Genomic DNA, 20,909 nt, shown 5'->3' with positions numbered 1-20,909 from the left:
CTTTTTTATCATATGACTAAGCCTAGACAACATTCGCAGCCTAATAATTCTAAAATAGTCCCTTGCTTCACTGCTCGAGTAGTGCAGACACACAAAAGCGCCTACGACTGTGCCGCCACGTAGCAGACGTATGGAGATAGTTGAGAAATCGTGCACCCTTTTTGCGTGTGAATGACGATGAAGAGGAATACAGAAAACAATATACTGTGTCTGTTTCTGGATGAGTGGCTGTGTACGAAAGGTTTGCAAAGCGGAGTCTTATGTAGAAACGACTCCGTATGTTCTGAAACCTCTGTACAATGAAAAACTTGCAAAAACATGGCTTATTTTTGTTTTTCCTTGTTTTTCGTGCATCAAAATACGGTGAGGGCCTTCTACACATTTTCTTATTCGCGTGGCCAATTTTATAATTGTGAATGAAAACCAACACTCATTTACATCATAAAAAGAAAATAACGAAAGATAAAAAAAGTGTTAATCCCAAGCGCATCGGAAGTACCACTGCAGTGATCGTGGCCTTCGATGGACATCGTGTGCCCAATTTTGTGCGATACGGATCGGTGCTACTTCAATGTACACTATACCGTAGACAGATAGATATTTGCTACACCTGTGGTCGGCTCGGCCATCGAGCGGACGTGTGCCCGAACCCTGGAGACGTTATCTGCAGAGGCTGCAGCGTACCGAACCCCGAAAAGGAACACCGCTGCACACCAACATGCAAGCTTTGCGGAGGAACCCACCTCACTGCCGACAGGGAATGTAAAGAACGCTACCACATTCCATACGTGGTGCGCCGACGACGATGGGAGCGAGCACACTCGATGCGACACAACAGTTACGATGCAATGAACGAGTTCAATGCAACCACTGACGACGACCAGGCCTCGAAGCTTTTTACAGATGGTCGACCCAATGGCAGCCGATCCCGGTCCCGATCCCGGAGTCGTCCCAGGAACCGCACAATGCGTGTATCGAGGTCCCGGAGCCGCCCTCGGACCCACTCCCGCAGCGCGCGAAGTGGGACCCCAACCAGATCTATATCGCGAGGCTACTCCAGGTCTCGTTCTGGTTCACGTCACGGTTCCCGTTCAGGTTCCCGACACGGATCACGCTCCGGCTCCCACTCAGGTTCCGGGCCTCATGCGAGTTCCAGGCCTCACCCCAGTCTCACCGGGGTCTCGCGTCAACGATCGCCTAGCCCATCGGCACCACCATCGCCAGGCAACGTCAGCAAGAATAAGCGGGGACCTCTCACTTGGGCGGACGCCGTCCGGAGAAAAGGAAACGCTACATCACAGGTAGGGTCGGGATCACTCCCAGAGCATGATACACACAACACCTCTGAGATAGCGATCTTAAAGCAGGAAAATGCGATGATGAAAGAAACAATACGCAAACTCACAGTCGCAATTGCCGAACTAAAAACTGACAGAAACGCACGCGCTGCTATGCCCCCAACCGACAACGACGACAATGCAGTCACTCCGTTGCAGCCGCAACCCGTAGGCGTTGGTAACGACGACGGCGAGAGCGCACCCAAGAAACGCGCGGTCGCCCACGACCAGCCAGCGTTAAAGGAAGAGTTAGACGACATTAAGAGCACGCTATCGGCGATTAAGGAAAGCCTTCGCTTTCTTGGCGAAAGCATGGCTCTCGTGCAGTCTACTCTCGCGGTACACGGTAATCGTTTGGGCCAAGTGGAGCAATATCTTGATCACGTCGTCGCCCCTGCCGTTGCCGCGGATAAGCCGTTGTCGCAACGTACAGCCGTGCCCAGTCCACCGCATCACGCGGCCCTTATGCACCCGCCGGGTGCTCAGGCCAACTCTTAATGCTTCAAGATGGCCAGGCCAATTGACGAGTTGCGAATCTGGCAATGGAACTGCAGGAGCTTCACCCACAAGAAAGCTTTCCTGCAGCAATACCTCCGTAGCCACGAAGCCAAACCTCACATCATGCTATTACAAGAGACTGTAGTACCAACCGCCACGTTTTCCGGATACCAGTGGTTGCCCGGCCCCTCGGGAGGACGCGGTATCGCCACCTTGGTCGCTAACAAGATTACCTGCACAGCGCACAGTCTCAATGTGCCCGAAATTGAGCACGTTATGGTCGAAATCCTCCCTGGAAACATATCACAACAAAGCGTATACATGCTCAATGTATACAGTAGTCCCAGCCACCATAGACAAAGATTCACACGCTTGTTCCAGAAAGCTGTCCGCCTCGCGGGGCCTAACCCGCTAGTGATTGCAGGCGATTTTAACGCTGCGCATAGCGCCTGGGGCTACACGTACGACACACCCAAAGGTAACGAGCTTTGGAAAAGTGCAAATGACATGGGCCTTATTCTCATTACGGACAAGGCCTTCCCCACTCGCACTGGTACGTCCACGCAAAGAGATACTACGCCGGATCTATGCTTCGTCAAGAATATCTCCGACGCCCACTGGTCCAACCTCGCGGTAGATCTCGGTAGTGACCACTTCATATTGGCTGTACACCTCCCCACAGTAAGCAGGAAGACCAAGTCGTACACGTGGGTCGACTGGGACCTCCTTCGTAAGACCCGCGCAGAACGACCTCCTCCCGATACCCCACCGAGCCTCGAGACGTGGACGGCCCAGCTCAAAGCTGATGTAAACAAGGCAACGAAAACTATCACCACAGACCTTCCAACCGAAAGGATGGACAGTCGTCTCGCCCACCTACTAGAGGCCAAACAGTCTCTATTGGCCCGGTGGAAGGGCCAGCGCCTTAATCGGAGGTTACGCAAACGCATATCTCAGCTGAACAAGACCATGATGGATCACTGCCGCATCCTTTCAAAACAGCAGTGGGACGAAATTTGTAATTCGATTGATGGTCAGGTTCGAAATGGCAAAACGTGGAACTTACTCAAACACCTCCTCAATGAAACCAACACCCGCACAAATCAGCGTCATTCGATCGTGAAGATACTTCATCAGGCTAAACAAACAGTGTCACCGGAAGATGTTGTCAAGAACCTCGTGGAAAAATATCTCCCGCTCCCCACGGGCCCTGTGACCCCTCACCCTGATTACTCTGGCAGCAACAACACTAACTTAGACGCCGAGTTCTCTATTGAAGATGTACGCCGAGCTCTCCATGAGCTCAATGGCCGCTCAGCCCCTGGCCCCGATGGCATCACCAACAAGCTCCTACGCAACCTGGACGATTCTTCCGTCACTTACCTCACTGACACTATCAACGAGATATGGAAAAAGGGTGAGATACCCGATGCTTGGAAACTAGCTCACACGGTTCTGATACCCAAACCGGGAAAGGCGCCGAGCCTAGATAACCTACGCCCCATATCTCTCACGTCGTGCGTGGGCAAAGTGGCTGAGCACGTCGTCCTCAACAGGGTTGGTCGGTACCTCGAAGATAACGACTACATCCCGCACCACATGATTGGCTTCCGACCAGGGTTATCCACTCAAGACGCCATGTTACTCCTAAAGCATCAAATTCTAGATGGCGGAAACACTCGGGACACTCGTGCAATACTCGGTCTCGATTTAGAAAAGGCCTTCGATACCATAACGCACTCGTCAATCTTGAAAGCGATCGCAGCCCTCGGCCTAGGTCATCGATTTTACTACTTTATCCGCTCTTTTCTCACTCGGCGCAGAGCCGTCCTCCGCGTAGGAGACCTAGTGTCGGAAGAAGTGGAGCTCGGACAGCGGGGCACTCCTCAGGGATCCGTCCTCTCACCCACGCTCTTCAACCTCGTGATGATCGGGCTTTCCGAACGACTTTCAAAAATAGACGGGCTAAATCACACTATCTATGCGGATGATGTAACCATATGGTGCTCCACAGGGTCAGATGGCTTCATTGAGTCCGCCCTGCAAGAGGCTATCGACACCACCGAGTCTTACCTCGACCACACCGGTCTCAGGTGCTCACCTGCGAAGTCGGAGCTGTTGATATATTTGCCCAAACGCCGGGGTGCCAAGCCCAAAGGGTGGAAACCTCCGGCGGAACGCAATATCACCCTCCACACCAGAGATGGTCGTACTATACCCAGGGTAGACAACATCAAGGTCCTCGGCATGATCATCGAGTCCCGCGGAACCAACACCCAAACAGTACACAAGCTCAGGACTAAGACCGAGAATGCCATACGACTCGTACGTAGAGTAGCCAACAGGCACCATGGCCTCAAAGAAGACAACCTGCTGCGTCTCGTACACGCGTTTGTTTTGTGCCATTTTACGTACGTTGCCGCTATACACAAGTGGCTACGTGCTGAGCGCGATCAACTCAATGCGCTTATTCGCAAGGTGGTCAAACGAGCCCTTGGCCTCCCTATCACCACTCCAACGTACAAACTCCTCGAGCTTGGCGTACATAACACGCTAGAAGAGATCGCCGAAGCTCAGGAACGTGTGCAATTGACCCGACTCACTACAACCAAGGCGGGCCGCCATATTCTGCGCGAGCTCGGCTTCTTCTCCTCGAGGGCCAGGGACCCCCCAGAGTTGACTCTAATTCCCCGTGAAATCCGCGACCTTATTACGATCGCTCCCATACCACGAAATGTACACCCCGAATACAACAGAGGCAGGCGCCTTGCGCGGGCGACCGCCATTCTCAAGCGCATAGACATGGAAGCGGACAACGTCTCGTTCGTGGACGCCGCTGCCTATCGCAACAACCAAGCCTTCGCCGCGGTCGCGGTATCATCCGCGCAGCAGACTCTTACCTCAGCCACAATCCTCACCCGAAACCCCGAAGTAGCGGAGCAAGTAGCTATAGCTATAGCTATGCTCGACAGCAAACGGGAATTCATCTACAGCGACTCCAGGCCGGCCATCAAAGCCTTCGAACGCGGAGTCATCTCCGACCAGGCGTTACGTATCCTGCGCAATGCGGACCCGAGTGCCCTGAAGCACCACACTGTCATCTGGTTCCCCGCCCATCTCGGCCAGATGCCGGGTGCCCTACCCAACCTCAACGAGATCGCCCATGATGCAGCGCGCGCACTTACCGACCGCGCTGCCACAGGGCAACCTCATCTTGCTGGGTTGGATACCAATCGGGATGCACCAATTACGTACAATGAAATTACAAAGCACTTTTACTTGGAACGCCGCATTTTTCCACCCCCACATCCGAAACTTAATCGACCGCAGGCATTAACCCTACGCCTATTACAGACACACACGTACCCAAACCTTGCCACGCTTCACGTTTATTATCCCGATGCATACCCCAGCGACACATGCCCATCATGTGGACACACAGCGACACTCGAACATATGCTCTGGGAGTGTAGAACAACTCCTCCCGACTCTACCTCAAGCAAGTGGGAGAGGTCCCTCAGGAGCTCACTTCTCGCCGACCAGCGATGGGCCGTCCAGCAGGCCCACGAAGCGGCCGCCAGGTACTCCCTGTCGGTCCCTACGTGGGAGACGCCCGCTACGCGCTAAGCGCGTCCTGCAGGACCGAAATAAAGTTTTTCCATTCCATTCCATAAAAAAAGTGTTACAAAACGTCAAATGCCTCAATGAATTCATGTCGCAGAATTTTACACCTTCGACAATTGTGTCTTAACACTTACAGGTTGATTATATTACAAAGTCTTACTACTGCGACAACGTCACGTACGGGTGCAAATTGCTCCAGAGCTGTTGATAGATAACACCATATTCGGATGCTCAGCAAACATCGTCATCCCGGCTTTTGGCGACGCTTCGGCGGCGGTTCCCGCGAAAACAGGGTTCGGGCGTGCATTGTTTGCATGCCGACGCTTGTGTCTGGAACACAACCTCGCTCCCTGCTGACAGCCAAAGCCCACTTTCGCGCACAATTTCGTGAATGTCCTTAGCGGTATGAATGCGCTATTTTTCACGGGCGAAGCGAATCGCCTTTGTACGATGTCGGCACGTTTGACGCTTCTGCGATATCCCCACCCGTAATGTGCTCTTCTAGCAGGCGCTCGATGCGGCTCGCCCTTTCAGCTGTTTGCGCGTTTCCCGAGCTGCAAAAGCGCGTCGTTATCTCCCGCGTTTAGCTTCGAAGAGGCACTGAGCTCTCCGACGAGAACAGCCGTATAAAACAAAAAAAAATCGAGATCGCTTTCGGCGTTAGCCATGAATTACGGCCACATGTGTATATGAGTCGTATCGCCGTGAATATATGCGATCTGCGAATTCGATAAGCAGCTTTGTGTAGTGGAGTGGGACCGACGCAAAGGGACGGACGCAAACAAACTGTTTTAGAGCGTTGAAACCTCAGTCGGCGCGTGGACGTACAAAGTTGAGGGATTGTGCGAGGCTAAACTAACCTTTTTTTTCACTAATAACACTTTCGGTGTTTTCGTTTGCACAGTGAGTTGTCCCCGAAAAGTTGTTGATGAGAAGCTAGTGATGCAGCCTGCCAATCGCGTGGCGTGCCTCTTTAAAGCCTGGGCGATAATTATAGCTCGTTCGTACGTCGCAATCACAAAAGCACACACAGCACGCTCATATCTAGATACGCATCGACAGTGCAAGTATGTCCATTAGGTTTCGTGAAACCTGCGCAGCTTCGGAAACCAGAGTTGCTTTTATAGCGCTATTAACTTCGAACATATCACTCAGTGTAACAATAATCCCCTGCTGCACTCTGACAGAAGCGATGCGATTGGTATGCTGTCACGTAAGCAGTTCCACACTTTTTTTCATTTCGCTCTAAACAGTAATGTGTCACAGATTTGCGCGTCTGCTTTCTCATGTCTTCTGTTGCGCTGGACAAAGTTTGAGTCTCCTATGAAGATTTTGTAGCCTAGATTTGTACGATACATAAACATTCCGCCCCCGTTCAAGTCTGTATACACTAGACTAACCATGTGTATATTTATAAGCGATCCTTCCAGAGTGACCTAATAACAGCAGCTTTCGTAATGCTTGCTTTAGAATGCCAGTCGAGCTTTCGTTCGCCGTAAAGTGGTTGGCTGGTGTAAATTTACAGCGATGCCGCTAGCCCATACTTCGTCGTGATTGGATATAACCGGAATACGTTATTTGGTATCGCGCCCGCAACGTTCAGCAAAGCGTTCCTTTGAGTAAAAAAACAAAAAAAACAAGTGTAACGTTAGCATCCTAACCAAAGTGCAAATCACGCAATGGATGACAAAGCGCGATAAACACGTATACCACTCCCCACGTCCGTTACTGGGTGAGGATTGGCTTTGTGCAAGCTGGTGTGACAAGACGGCAAAACAGACCAGAAGACATTGCGAAACCCGACTAGGAGGACTGGGTTTTGTCGTCCGGCAGTGACAACGCTGGGCTCACCCGCTGCAACGACCCGAATCGACCAACCACGCGGCACAAATTGGTTTGGTCTGGCTTATGAAATCACCGCAAGTGGTCGCAGAGCCCCGTTACTGCATAATCAGGCATAAATTTTTCGATGCCATATCTTTGAAGAAATAAAAGCACCGCATACTCTCTCAGGTAGTTGCGGAGCCCAAAATATACGTTGCATATTCGCTTTCGCAGGATCAGAATCGCGAGGTAGTGTTTGTGGCTTAATAGTACTTTTGGTTTACAGGGGAAACTGCTTTTGAATCGGGGGTAAAAAAAAAAGGTTAGAATTGCTACTTAGCGTACTATATTGGGGAATCCATTGCACAGCACAGACGTATAGATGTCTTGAATGAAAAAAAAAAATCTTTTTTTTTTTTTGCTCATGTGCGAACGCTTGTTAATTTGACAGAAAATAAGTTTGCAAAACGAAAAATTGATGATGTCTTTTCTTTTTGTGGAATTCGCGTAGAAAATTCCGACCTTTGCTTTTTAAACACATTGCGTTGTAAGCACTACAAGAAGTTGAAACGGCTCATTACTCTCAGGTGTAATATAGGGCCACGCGTTACAAGGCTTCTTTGTCGTTAAAGAAGTACGTGCGATATGCGTTGCATCTGACAACAATGAATCGCTTTGAGAACTGCGAATGAAGCTTCATGAAGACATTTTTTTATTTTTAATGTCACACGTTCTTTGAACAGAGACCCTCTCTGAAGGAGAACCAAAAACAGAAGCGAGTGAGGACTGCATTTACAGAATGCGCGTACAAATATGAAAAAAAATGATAGAAGAATAAGGCGCGACGTATAGCGCCGAGAAGAGCTTGCACAGCAACAATCTTGCTAACTAACGTTTGCCTGCTGGGCTTCGTTAAAAATAATGAGATGCTTCAAAGCGGCGTCAGCGCTTCAATTTTCCCAGAATAGTGACGACTGTGTCACCGCAGCTGCTTCTTGGTGCTGGATGCAGGATAAAGGACTCTCTTGGCGCCCTTCTGTCAGAAGTCATCTTCTTTTATTTATTTTTTTTCCTCCGCATCGATTATCGCACGCGTTCACACTTTCATTTTCAGTACGCGGCAGAGAAATTCTTTAGGGTTCTCATTTTCTACACTTTCCGGCGACGTGGTGGCACACATTACTCTTTTCCTCGAAGATATTACTTTGTTGTGGTTATATATAACGAAACGAAGGTGGTTCGAGCACCTTCTGTACAAGCTAGTTCTTTTGTTTTTTTCGCAACTTCTCGTGTAGAGAACGTGGTGTTGTGTGTGAGAGAGAAAGGGATAGTAATAATATCTGGGGTTTTGCGTCCCTAAACTGTGATATGATTGTGAGAGACGCCGTGGTGAAGGGCTTTGAAAATTTCGACCATCTGGCGTTCTTTAGCTTGTAATAGCATCGCACGCTACACTGGCTTTTGGCATTTGGTTTCCATCTGAATGTGACTGCCGTGGCTGGGACTGAAACCGCAACTTTCGGGTCTGCAACAGGGCGCTATAACCACTGCTCTACCGCGGTGGACAGGAGAGACAGACCAAGGCAAAAAAAAAAGCGTGGGGGAGGGGGTACCCAGGTTGCACACCAAAGGATTAGATGAGGAAAAGGAAGAATATATATATAGAGAGAGAGAAAAAAACGAAAGACAGGACAACTGAAATGCTCCCTCACTTAGCAGCGTTCACTAATTCTACATAAAGACCGCGTATACTTTATTACTCATGCATTTATTCACACATAAATTATTGCATAGCTTTATGGGGTTGCGCGTACAAAACTCACCCTAAATACGTACTAATTATTCAGAAAAGAGCTCTACGCATTATAATGCTTAATAATGTGAGTGTAAGAGACGACAACTTGTTTCGTAGTTTCAATGTACTCGGTGTACACAATCTGGTTATTTATAACATTGCACCATTATTATGCATAATACTTCAAGGTAGTCTCAACTTACTGTCGGCGTCCCCTCGTTCATCACCTTGCACTACCAAGTACTTTTCAGTCGCCAGACTTTTACTACAGCTGATTTCATTGCATCACGGCGAACTTCTTAATTTCGTCACTTCGTCTAGCTATCTACCCTTCTTGACTCCGTGTACTATCTCTTGGTAAATATTCTGTTTTTCAATGCTGCACATTACGCGGCCAGTTTAGATTCATTTCTGTCACTTGATGTCTACTAAGATATCAAAAATATCGCACAAAGCCCTTCGTACGTCGTACGAAGGCTGAATTTCGCATTTTTGGCAGATGTTACACAATGTACTAGCCAAGTCTTTTTTATTATGGACTTTTCGCATTCCATCCCAGTTTTTGCTTTCAGTGAGATTCAGCTAATAAACTTCAAGCTAAAATGCTTCCACGTTGTCTCAACGATTGTACGTGTTGATGCATTCTGACATTTTCGTATGCGTGGGATCTCACCAGCAAGCAATGTCTGTTGCAGTTACTCGACTCGGCTGAGCTGGTTTGTCCGCAGTATATCTCAACATGGAGCGAAGCACCTGAATCGTTTAAGCCTGACATCCAGAAAGACACGTCCGACAGAATTTGGAAACCCATTTGTGTCCTTAAATGGCGGTAACGACTTCGTTGTATCTTGCGAGAAATTCTTCACTCGTTCGCCTACTCTATCTCTCATTTACACATGTCGTATAGAACAGCTTTTGCCTGAATACGTAGTTCGTACACGTTCACAATTGAGTAATCATTGAGCGTCGCAAAGAAGAAATACGGGCGTAGGTTGAATGAGTCAAATAGAGCCGTTGTCTTATTTTATTTGCTCATCTTGGTTTTTTGGGTAACCTTTCTGGTTTTTTTTTAATGAAATAAGTTAAGGAAATGTAGTAGTCGAGGTGATGTGAACCTTAACCTATCCACGGTAAGTCAGCTAGGATAAGAAGGGAAAGCACCGTGAACACAGGACAAAGCTTCGTACTGTGTTCTTTCTGGGTCTTCGTGCCGGTCTCACATTTTTCATCATGAATGTATACCAGTATTCCCAGTTGGCAGCTATCCTAAAAATAGGTGTTCCCACAAAGTCATCAGATGGCGCTATAATTGTTCTTACCTTTTCCTTCTGCTTATTTTCACACACACACACACACACACACACACACACACACACACACACACACACACACACACACACACACACACTCAAACACACACACACACACACACACACACACACACTCAAACACACACACACGCACGCACGCACGCGTACAACTGCGTACAACTGCGTACAACCACGGAGCGCCCCAGGTCGAAGCTGCGAGAAGGGTTCGCTGAAGGAAATGCGTCATACGAGGATCAGTGCATGAACCCTTAAGGCTCGTGTGTCAAAGAGAAAAAGAGCGTTAACTGCGGTGGCGGAAACAAAGAAAGAGAAGTGCGTTAAAGCCAAAGTAAACGCCGATGCTCAGCCTTTTTCTTGTAAGAACGAAAGAAACAAGTCAGAAGTGGGATTACGTTTGACAAATGGCGAGGCCCGCGGAGTATAGGTGGGGATGGGAAGGATTTCACGTTGCATGAAAGAGTACTCTTGGCACTGCGCGGAACGGCGGTTTCTAGGGGGATGGGTGGGGTTGCAGCCACTACTGTTGTGCGTTCAGTTCTGGGCACCCCAGAACCAATTTATAGTTTCACGTTACTTTCTTTTGTTTTCGCCCTTTTTATGAGAGCTCTTCGGAATGAGGAGATTGTTTTCATCTGAAAATAGCAGAAAGGCATGTCCACTTTAATGGATTCATTTTTCATAACCGCTTTATATATAAACGCAGCAAATGGAGCAAAAACCCACTTACACTTGCGGCGAAGTGCCTTGTGTTGACCTAGGACTCTCTGAATCACAAAATCGCTTCTACACCCTTCAGTCAACTAACACGAGTTCTCGCTCATTTTGAGCAAGAAAAAGATGCATCACAGTCGTGCTAAACTCCGCCAGAAGTTATTCCATGAAGCCAATGCAAGTGGGAACTTTTAAACTTAATGTGCAAGGAAAGTCTCATAATCTCTACGTGCCTTCTGAACTCGAGAGTGGGACAGAATCCCGCCTTATCGGGGAATGACATGGACAAAGATAACACAGTGCCGATGAAAGTAAAAATGTGTGCTTTAAAAAAGAGACGATTTGGCACCCCACACGAGCTCTATTGAATATCTATATGTTGTTTTTTTTATACATGTGCCTTCGCAGTCCTATCTCTGTCCTTTATGCAAGAGCACTACGTTCGATTCGGTGATGAATAGTATCCAATAATTTTCCGTCTTTTTAATTCAACGATATTGAAGCTGGCCCCACGCGTATGCATTATAATCATGTCATAAGCAAGGAGTTATGCTCGTGTTCCTCTTCTGAGCACTTCCAGTTTCCGGAATACTCCAGTCTTGAAATTGATGCTTCTGGTTCAAGTTAATATTTCTACTCGATACATGTGATATCTGAGCGCGAGTATGCTTGCTTGAGCGACAATTAACTAGCATGGTAATGAAGATTCTTTTAAATGATTTCATAGAAAAAAGAATAATTGCATGTGGGGGGAGGGGGTGACCAGTAGGGATCGTTGTGCCACCTGGTGGAGTAGATCTCAGACGCTCGATATTTTTACGTGGCCTCTGATATTTTTACGTGGCCTTCGGCTGTGCTGTAAAGCACACCCGAAGAATACACTATGGGCTTACGAACATATATGGGCCTACGTCTTATTTATCACTAATAATAATATTACATTTATTATATTATACTATTTTATATTTGTAGTTGTAGTAGTAGTGGTAGTAGTAGTAGTAGTAGTAGTTGTAGTAGTAGTAGTAGTAGTAGTAGTAGTTAGTGATCTATGGCAGAAGTGACGACTCTGTTAGACTGCTGGACTCAAAAGGAGTGAATTTGAAACTGTTAGTCACTGGAGCAGCCAAAAGAAGGCCAAGATGCCCCGGGGCTATGCACACGTTCATTTGTTAACATGTATGACAGAGTACAGTGAAACGCAGCATGTACTATAAACAAGGTCACGTAAAACTTGTGGCACAAATATAAAGGCTGAGTGCAGTTATATGCGTAGTAGAGTGTGCTAGCTTCTGTATCAGTGAATGAGACAACTGTACAACACACTCGAGCATACGGTGACTTGTTGTAAGCACTTGGCTTGCGTTTCCTTTGGCGCAAGCGCGTATGAAACATTCCTTTGCATGCATATAGCGTTTCACTTGTTGCCCTTTGTTGTGATCGAATGCTCGCTGCTATCGCCTGCAGCCTGACTCATAATAGGCGGCCACGCTGTGTAGCTGCGCGCTTCCAGGTCTAGACTCCGGAAGCGCTTTTTTCCAAAGCCTACGCGTCGGAACGGCATTGTGTAGCTGGGGCACGGGGACACTGCGTCCTCCACTGTCACCGCCGCTGCTTCTGCTGCTGCCGCCGCCGCTGCTGCCTGGGCCGGTGATACCGCTTGTGCTCGAATCGCAGGAAGTCGCTGTGTGCGTTGCATGTGTGCGCGGGTGTGGGCCGCCGGTGACTGACGTGTCTTCTGCCTCTCCCCCCTCCTGCCTTTCCTTCCTTCCCTTCCTCCTCGTTCAGTTCCGTCACCTGGTGGCGGGCAAATTTCAGAAGGACGAAACGCTAGATGATAGGAAGACGACGGCCGTGTTGCATAGGACGCTAACCGGCGGTTCCCTTGACAAGAGCGCCAAGGTAAGGCCTCTTCTTCTTCTTCTTCACCCCTCCTGCGCTTCCTCTTTCTTCGTGGCCCATCCCGTCCGCCCACCACTGCGCGTCGCCACAGCGGCCCCCTTGCTGTTATATTGGAACGTGGTGTCGTGTGGAGCGCGCAGCTGCTCGCGCAATGTGCCCGCAAAAAAAGTGGACCCGTGCCTGTGCTTCACACCCAATGTTTTCATCCTCGACAGCTGTTTGTGGGTGCACACTTTCTCTCTGTCGCACTCGTCCGTTGTTTCGTTGCTTGATCAGTTGATGTGCGAACCTCCTGGTCATCCGCTCGTCAGAGCCTGTATACAGGGCTGGTTCTCAGAAATTTGCCTGTACGCAAGCCACTTTCGTGCGTGTGCCAACTCTCTGTTCCCACCCCAACAAATAACACCTGCGAGCTGTACGAACTTAATTGATGTGTCTAAAAAAACTTGTTTTTTCGTTTCTGTCGCCCTATTTTTCGACCCAGTGATGCATTGAATGCACACGCGTTGCACAGTGAACCTGCAAGCACTCCCAAATACCTTGCCGTAATAATAAATATTACTGTATTGCTGTGAAATATCTGGTGAACTGTGATATATTTCACCAGTGGTTCTCGTCAATGTTCATTTGTGTAAAGTATAAGTCATCACTCACCGAAATCTCGCTTACCTCACTGAGGCTGCCGCCATAAAATTGTTTCCGCGACCATTAAAAACAATTTGATACTTTGTCCAAACCAAATGTCATTGGTACTTCTACATTGTTTTGCGAAATAGTCGACAGGAATAAACTTTTTGGAAGCACACGCTTAAAAGGTTAGTATCAGGGGCTTTTTTGCTGCAGACAGAGCCTCTGGTTTGCAACCTCTTATTCTCCAATAACCTCTGGTTATACCCAGTGGTCCGCCTGACCTACGTAGAAGCGTCAACAGATAAATGGAACCTTATGCACCGCGCCTGTATACGGCAATCGGTGAATTTATTCTTGTATTTTACGAAACAAATGTCACTCTGGTGTCTGCAGTTTTAAGTCGGCGTCTGTGATGTCCTTACTTCTTTCTGTTGTGCGTGTTCGCATGCCCCGTCCTTTGGAGCGACAGCTGACAAGACGTAAAGCGTGGACGTCCTCTAATCTGAACGTTTTCCCTCTCACTACAGTTCTATAGATCAATGCCTCTGGTCTCGACCCGGCTTCAGGGCAAAGAGTGATTCATCCAGATTACTTATCTGAACGGCGTTCGTCTCCTCACACTGTATTCTTACAATGCGCGCGTCGCTCACGCAGTGTGCAAAGCGCCTGATGGAAGCAAAAGCAAGCTCAATATTCTGGCAGTCGAGCACGTGGCAGTGTCGTTCTAGCATATTTCCGTTCCAGCATCGTCGATGTGGTGTCCATTCACAACGACACGCTTTGAACGTACCTTTATAGGAGTGCCGTGCCGGCAGCAGTCCGTCCTCATATTAAGTGTTCTCCGTCACGTGATGTGATTGCTAGCTCTATTTTAAAATTAGATTTTTTTTGTCTTGCATTTACATTGCTACTCCTTGACTGAACGCTGATATGAGGATTCCCCATAACTTTGTTTACGGATACAGGCACTTTGCAACATGTTTGTTAAACTAAACGACCGAACTCTTTCGGAAGAACGAATCCAGTGCCATCGACCGGAGATAACGTCTCAAAAGAAGGCTGGGCAAGCGCTTCTGTGGTTGCTGCGTTCAAGTGGCCTCTCAAAAAGACTTTGATCTCAACGTCGTGCGTGTTTGTCCTCGTGTGTGTGTGTGTTTTCTTTTATTTATCTATCTCTGTCTGTCTTCTGTGTGACACCTATTTCCCCGCTACGCAGGGTAGCAACCCGGTTACTTTTACCAGGTTGACCTCCCAGTGTTTTCAGTTCCTTGATCTCTTTCTCTTCTGTAACCTTTGCGACAAAGTTTTTGTATCGCCCTCAAACTAGCGACTGTTTTTTTTTTACTTCACTATTTATTTATTTATTTGCTTACTTACTTACGTATTTATTTATCGTGCACTGACCTCACCAGCTGCAGTACATTCGGCCGTTTCTCTGTGTGAATCGACAGGAAAGAAACCACCACCACTCTTGATGGATAGTCTCTGCGAGACTATAGAGCGACTGACTGGCGTAAACAACAGTGCTACTATACGTTCTCAGAACAATGACTTACATTGCTACTATAATGTTTTCGCTCTTCCAAGAACTACGGCACACCCTTTTGTGACGTTTCTATCAGTCTATCGCTAAGCTTGACGCTTTCCGCGACTTGTTCGTCGCTGGCACTCTTTCATGTCACGTGCGTATACAGATTCTTGTAACGGGTGGCACGTACACCTATTCAGCAGGCTTGAGTAGTGTCCGGCATAGGTCTCGAAAACATCTATCCAGTGTCACCGATCCTCCCGACTTGGCGACGTGGACAATTCAATGCACGTGCTCCTCGTACGTGGACGAATGACCTGACGCCGTTGTCGCGCGACCTGCAGCCTCGACGTATATACATCGCGTGAAGTATACTGCTGAAAATTCAGGACCACATGCTCATTGTCGTACTTGCCACGGCTGTCTTCATTGGCCTCTCTCGGAAGTATACACTGATTAGGATCATATTTTACTGCTGAGTCTCCATTCCGCTACGTTGGACAATGCTAGGACATCGAATGGTTGGTGGAACAGGCACGCCCTCTGCGTGTCAAGAATAGCTGACTGGTGCTTCTAAGTGGTCCTCTGTTACCGGTTAAGTAATCATCGCGTATGCTATAGAGATCATCACGTCAGCACCACGGGATGCTTTAGGAAGCATCACGTATGCATCAGTGCTGGTCATAACGTATAGTTTGGACCAGATTTGATACTCACTCAGGGTTTCGAGTATTTTATTTCTGAAATCTTTATTGCGTATTTTTCGGCTTCTTTATGTGTCTCAAGCGGTCCTGTTTCACTCGAGCTCCATATATAATTAATGAAACATCTAGAGGGTCTTTTGTACATTTGGAAGGTCTTGCGCTCCAAAAACAGTTTATTGGGAGACGCGCCTTTGTGGCGGGAGACTCCGGATCAACCTCTGACATGGCCTGAAGAAAAGCGCCGGCATTGCCATTAGGAGTACTTGTAGGCGAGCTTAAAATATCGAGACTCACTCCCGCACCATTTAAATAGCGCAGGTGAGATTTGTGGACTATATTCAAAAGGCCGAAATAAGGCTTAGCACAAAAAGATGTAGTTTGATACTTGTGCGTTCTCACCCTAAACCAACTCAATCGCCAACCATCACAGCAACACAGGAACCTCACCTGTGTCTTCGTTTTTGCCCTATACCTCTGTACCTGTTCAAGAATGGAATCTTACAAACTAGCCCAGATCTCAGTTCGTGTGGGCTAAACGAGGTTGTGTATAGCGCCACTCAGTTCTTTAACGTCCACCGAAAATTGTGCACGTGTGCGTTCTTGCGCTCTGCCTCAGCGCACTGCTTCGGCGATGAAGTGGAGTCGGTATAACACAGCTCTCGCATTCATTGGCTAAGCTTCCTTACTGCACTTTGGTTGATTATATTACTCATGCTGTACATGTGGAGCAGAAAGACTTGCAGGTTCATTCTTGTTCCAGAATGCGGAACATTCGAGTACCTCATTGCAATTTCCGATAGAGGAACGTTTTCTTACGCAAAATGTCATTTCGCTTCGGAGATGGTCGGAATGTAATTTGCGTTTTGGAGATGCGCAACCAAAGTGGCTTATCGCCACTCTATCTGAACCGAAATCAATTTTGTCATCATGCAGATCAGGTCTCTTCCTAATGGTTCGTAGAAAATGGACTACGTTGTACGTCTTACGTTGTTGTTATTGCGACTTGGTGAACAAAACTCGAGAAATAAGTACTAATACGGTTCTTTGCAACGGCTTTGTTCATATGCACAGTCAAACATGTCTTCCGTTAAAATCTTTCCTTCACAGCTAATCTCACATCGTAAACTGATAATAATTTATGGTGTTTTGCGTGCCCAAATTATTATATGTTTTTGAAGCATGCTGCATCAGAGGGCAGATATTTGTGGGGTTTAACGTCCCAAAACCACCATTTGATTATGAGAGACGCCGTAGTGGAGGACTCCGGAAATTTTGACCACCTGGGGTTCTTTAACGAGCACCCAAATCTGAGTACACGGGTTTACAACATTTCCGCCTCCATCGGAAATGCAGCCGCCGCAGCCGGGAATCGAACCCGCGACCTGCGGGTCAGCAGCCGAGTACTTTAGCCACTAGACCACCGCGGCGGGGCGCATCAGAGGGCAGAGACTATCATACTTACGTCAGATAAAATTGCTCGAAAGTTTATTGACTTTTGGCAGAGACTGGGTGCGTCTGTCTTATGATGCTCTCATAGGAAACAGTTCAAAGTATGCGCTATTCATCCAGAACTTTAGCATACAGGAGTTTTCACAACCGATTACGAGTGGGACAACCTTATTTATTTATTTCCTGCGACTGTTCATATATTTGTTTAAGTTATTTTGTTTGCTCTGTGCGAAATAAGGAATAATATGCATCCATATGTAAAGTAACGGCTTTGCTATAAGCCAAAATTTCACGAAACGTCTTTAGCTTCATCTCTGCTTCAAGCTCTATCATTCAATTACTTGGGATTTCGCTTGATGTAAGGCGTACTACATATAGCAAGTCATAGGTAGGACATTACCGGGCTAAACATGATTATATTAAGTTAGCTACCAGGTTCGAATAAAGAGATTTTTACACGTAGTTATATTATTCCTTAAGTTGTGGTTCATTTTTACAATGTCAGTGTGAGCTTTCGAAACATGCAGGGACGATCGCGGGAAGTATTCGCATGCTGTAAGATTTCATTAGTTTTGCGCACAAAAAATGCACTAAAATAATAAAAAATTCACTTGGCATGTAAGGTTCGACTAAACGTCTCCGTAGCTATAAGCAAAAAAGTCAGATATAGTTATTAGGCGTAATTAGGACGTCCACGCAAGGGAACAAAGGTGCCCGTTTGCGTTAAGGCAATACCTTTTTGACTTTATGACTGGTTTTCGTTTGACGGATCAATCTTGTAGCATTATGCCGCGCCACATACACAGTCGTGTACCGCCACGTTGGTGCAAGATTACTTGCGGCAGACTGGTCGCACTTCCTTGTGAAGGTCGAGTTGAGAGGGTTAATCTGCTTCTAGTGAACGATAATTTGAGATGATCACACTGGCACTGGGCAACAGAGCCGCCGTAATGGCCTAAAGATCTAACTAACGTGCCTATTATAAGCGAAGAATTATGGAGCTGCATTATATCGCTGAGCTGTCATTCAAAACTTCTTCTGCTGCGTCCGCCCAAATATTTCTTGAGTTGCGAAAAGACCGCGTGCAGTTGTGTGCTTTCGGTGACAACGAAACGTTCCTTCGTCGTTTTGTGTCTTTAATGACGTTTCAGCTGTACGACTTGCCACCAATGACAACAGCTGGTTTTGCACAGAATATTTTTCTGCTCACAAAGTTACGGTTACACCGTCGATGAACTTTCAGTGCCTTTGTACAAATGAATTCACTTGTAAAGGAAACACATTGGTGTGCACCACGTACAGATTTCGCTCTCTGGCTAAAACATAGTGGCTTAGATTTGCATTAGAATGATGTCTTGACTTTTCTGGCTCGCTTTGATAGACTATCGCCGGGCACAAACAATGTTTCTATGCCTACTTGGAGTTATGGGGCTCACAATAATACAGGGGCTCATTAGAGTGCTCCCTTTAACAGTGGACGGTAATGTACATTGTACAAGCTATGCTCTCCTTGTCTCTCTTTTCTTATTTTGATTCCCATTCTTTCATGCCCAGTGCAGGGTAGCAAACCAGACGCTCATCTGGCTCATCTCCCTTCCTTTTCTCGTCTTATTTCTGTCTCTCTCTTTGGTGTCTCGCAAATAATCTGATCGTAACAATAAGACACTACGGACAGGTTCGAATTTCGCAACGTATTCAGCGTAAATACTCCAGCAGTAACATGCGGGATTCCCGCCCGCTATTCTCGCCGGCTATTTAATTCCAGAAGCCTCCAACGTCCTTTCGGTACGACCGTTGCATTCAATAAGTCATTTCTTCCTGTCGCCATCGAGGAATGGAATAACTTACCGGAAGCCATCGTCTCAGAGCGTGACTCGTGCGCATACAAACAACTACTAACAGCTCACTTAAACTTCGAAGCCCATTAAAACTCTACCACTGTCACTGTATTTTGCGCTCTTGTATGTGTAAATTTTGTGCGCGCATGTTTTTAATACTTGTATAAGTACATTTTCTGTGTGTCTGTTCTCGGATCCTGCAAAAGTATTGCTCGTGTGTTTGTACAACTTTCTATTTTTTTCCTTGATTTTGTATTTAGAAAAATGTCCCCCCCCTCTTATGTAATGCCCCTAAGGGGCCCTTAAGGGTCAAATAATTGATGATGATGATGATGATGATGATGATGATGATGATGATGATGATGATTCATTGACGGTGTTAGACGGCCCCCTTCGTCACTTACCGCGGATTCCGATTGGTTGCGCGCAGATGGCGGCCGTGACGTCGACGACTGCGTGCGCGCCCATAACCTCGCACACTGCGGCTGCCCACAGCGGCTCCCTGCCGGAATTGGCCAAGCAGGCTGCGCAGGTAGCCGCCGCGCAGGGTGGGCCTGCCACCGGTCAGGAGCAGCCGGCGTCCCGGCGCACCGAGGATCGGCCGCACCTGCACCTCGGCTTCGCTGAGCGACTGCACGGCCTCACGGAGAAGCTGCACAGCCACCTGCGAGGAGAGGGCGCCGACTCCAGGGGACGCACAGGTACGCTTCTCCTGCTCTCCTAGAAAAGTCTCTACTGACAGTCTATGTAAAAAAATAAACGATAGCGTCGTATGCGTTATCCGAAGGTTGTAGGTACGCTTCCTGCCCCCGCGACAAGTATTCTTTGATTCTTTTCGTTCACACACACACACACACACACACACACACACACACACACACACACACACACACACACACACACACACACACACACACACACACATATATATATATATATATATATATATATATATATATATATATATATATATATATAGTGATTACCACACTTCCAATAAAGTCTACAAATAATGCTCCTATACTCCTTCTCTCTTGATTTCAGTAGTTAGTAAATAATAATAAAAACGAGTCTTTGATCAACTCCCCTTCTACGTATATTATGTTCCTTCCGCAGTGAAATGCATTTTGGGAAGAGCTTGAGGATGAGGAGGAGGAGACGGAAAAGAAGGACAGGGAGGTTGGCCAGTTCTCAGACTGGCTGGATACCCTGTGCTGGGGAAGGGGGTAGGACGTTTTATTTCATATATGATGCGCCACTGGCTCGCGGCTCAAACGAAAAAGCTTGAATTCCTGTCGTTGGGAAGTCTGTGGGTAGCTAAATCCACGTTGAGCTTGCTTGCTGTGAAAAAGAAACATCATTATATTCTGAGAAGACTGTAAATAGGACAACACGAAGACATCATATCAGTTATGAAGAGCTCGGCCCTTGGAGGGAGCTGAGGAATGAGCTGTCACACCTTAAAATAATACTCCTCACAGAATTCCGAGAATAGTTCGGGTTGGCATTCTAAGGATGTGTTCCGACAAAGGCCTGTCCTCAGGGCGGGCCAAAACAACCGGTAATGGTAGCCTGGGTATACTATAACACATCTGATGGCGTCCTCGTTGCCGCAGTGACTGCACGTTGCACTGTGTGGTTGTGCGTCCGCGTTTGGCTTTGTTGTTCGCTTCTCTTTCCGTGTTTACTTGCCATCCGCCAAATGTACGGCGTCAAGCCATATTTCCGCTACCTTACACTC

At 47.4% G+C, this 20,909-nt stretch overlaps 1 protein-coding gene across 3 annotated transcripts in view; it reads left to right on the top strand.

Moving 5' to 3' along the window:
- Dgk (diacyl glycerol kinase 1) overlaps positions 1 to 20,909 on the top strand; it is a 422,138-nt gene that overhangs the window by 336,366 nt on the left and 64,863 nt on the right. For 2 of the 3 annotated variants that reach the window (XM_075892403.1, XM_075892401.1), the window contains 2 exons: positions 12,906 to 13,019; positions 19,599 to 19,869. In XM_075892403.1, coding sequence (XP_075748518.1) covers positions 12,906 to 13,019; positions 19,599 to 19,869 — 385 coding nt within the window. The remainder of the gene's footprint in view (positions 1 to 12,905; positions 13,020 to 19,598; positions 19,870 to 20,909) is intronic. The other variant, XM_075892402.1, reaches the window with a different exon arrangement.

The sequence above is a fragment of the Rhipicephalus microplus genome, chromosome 4 (genome assembly GCF_043290135.1).
Source record: "Rhipicephalus microplus isolate Deutch F79 chromosome 4, USDA_Rmic, whole genome shotgun sequence".
NCBI lineage: Eukaryota > Metazoa > Arthropoda > Arachnida > Ixodida > Ixodidae > Rhipicephalus > Rhipicephalus microplus.
The sequence above is the reverse complement of the archived record's forward strand: the minus strand, read 5'-3'. Positions and strand labels throughout refer to the sequence as shown.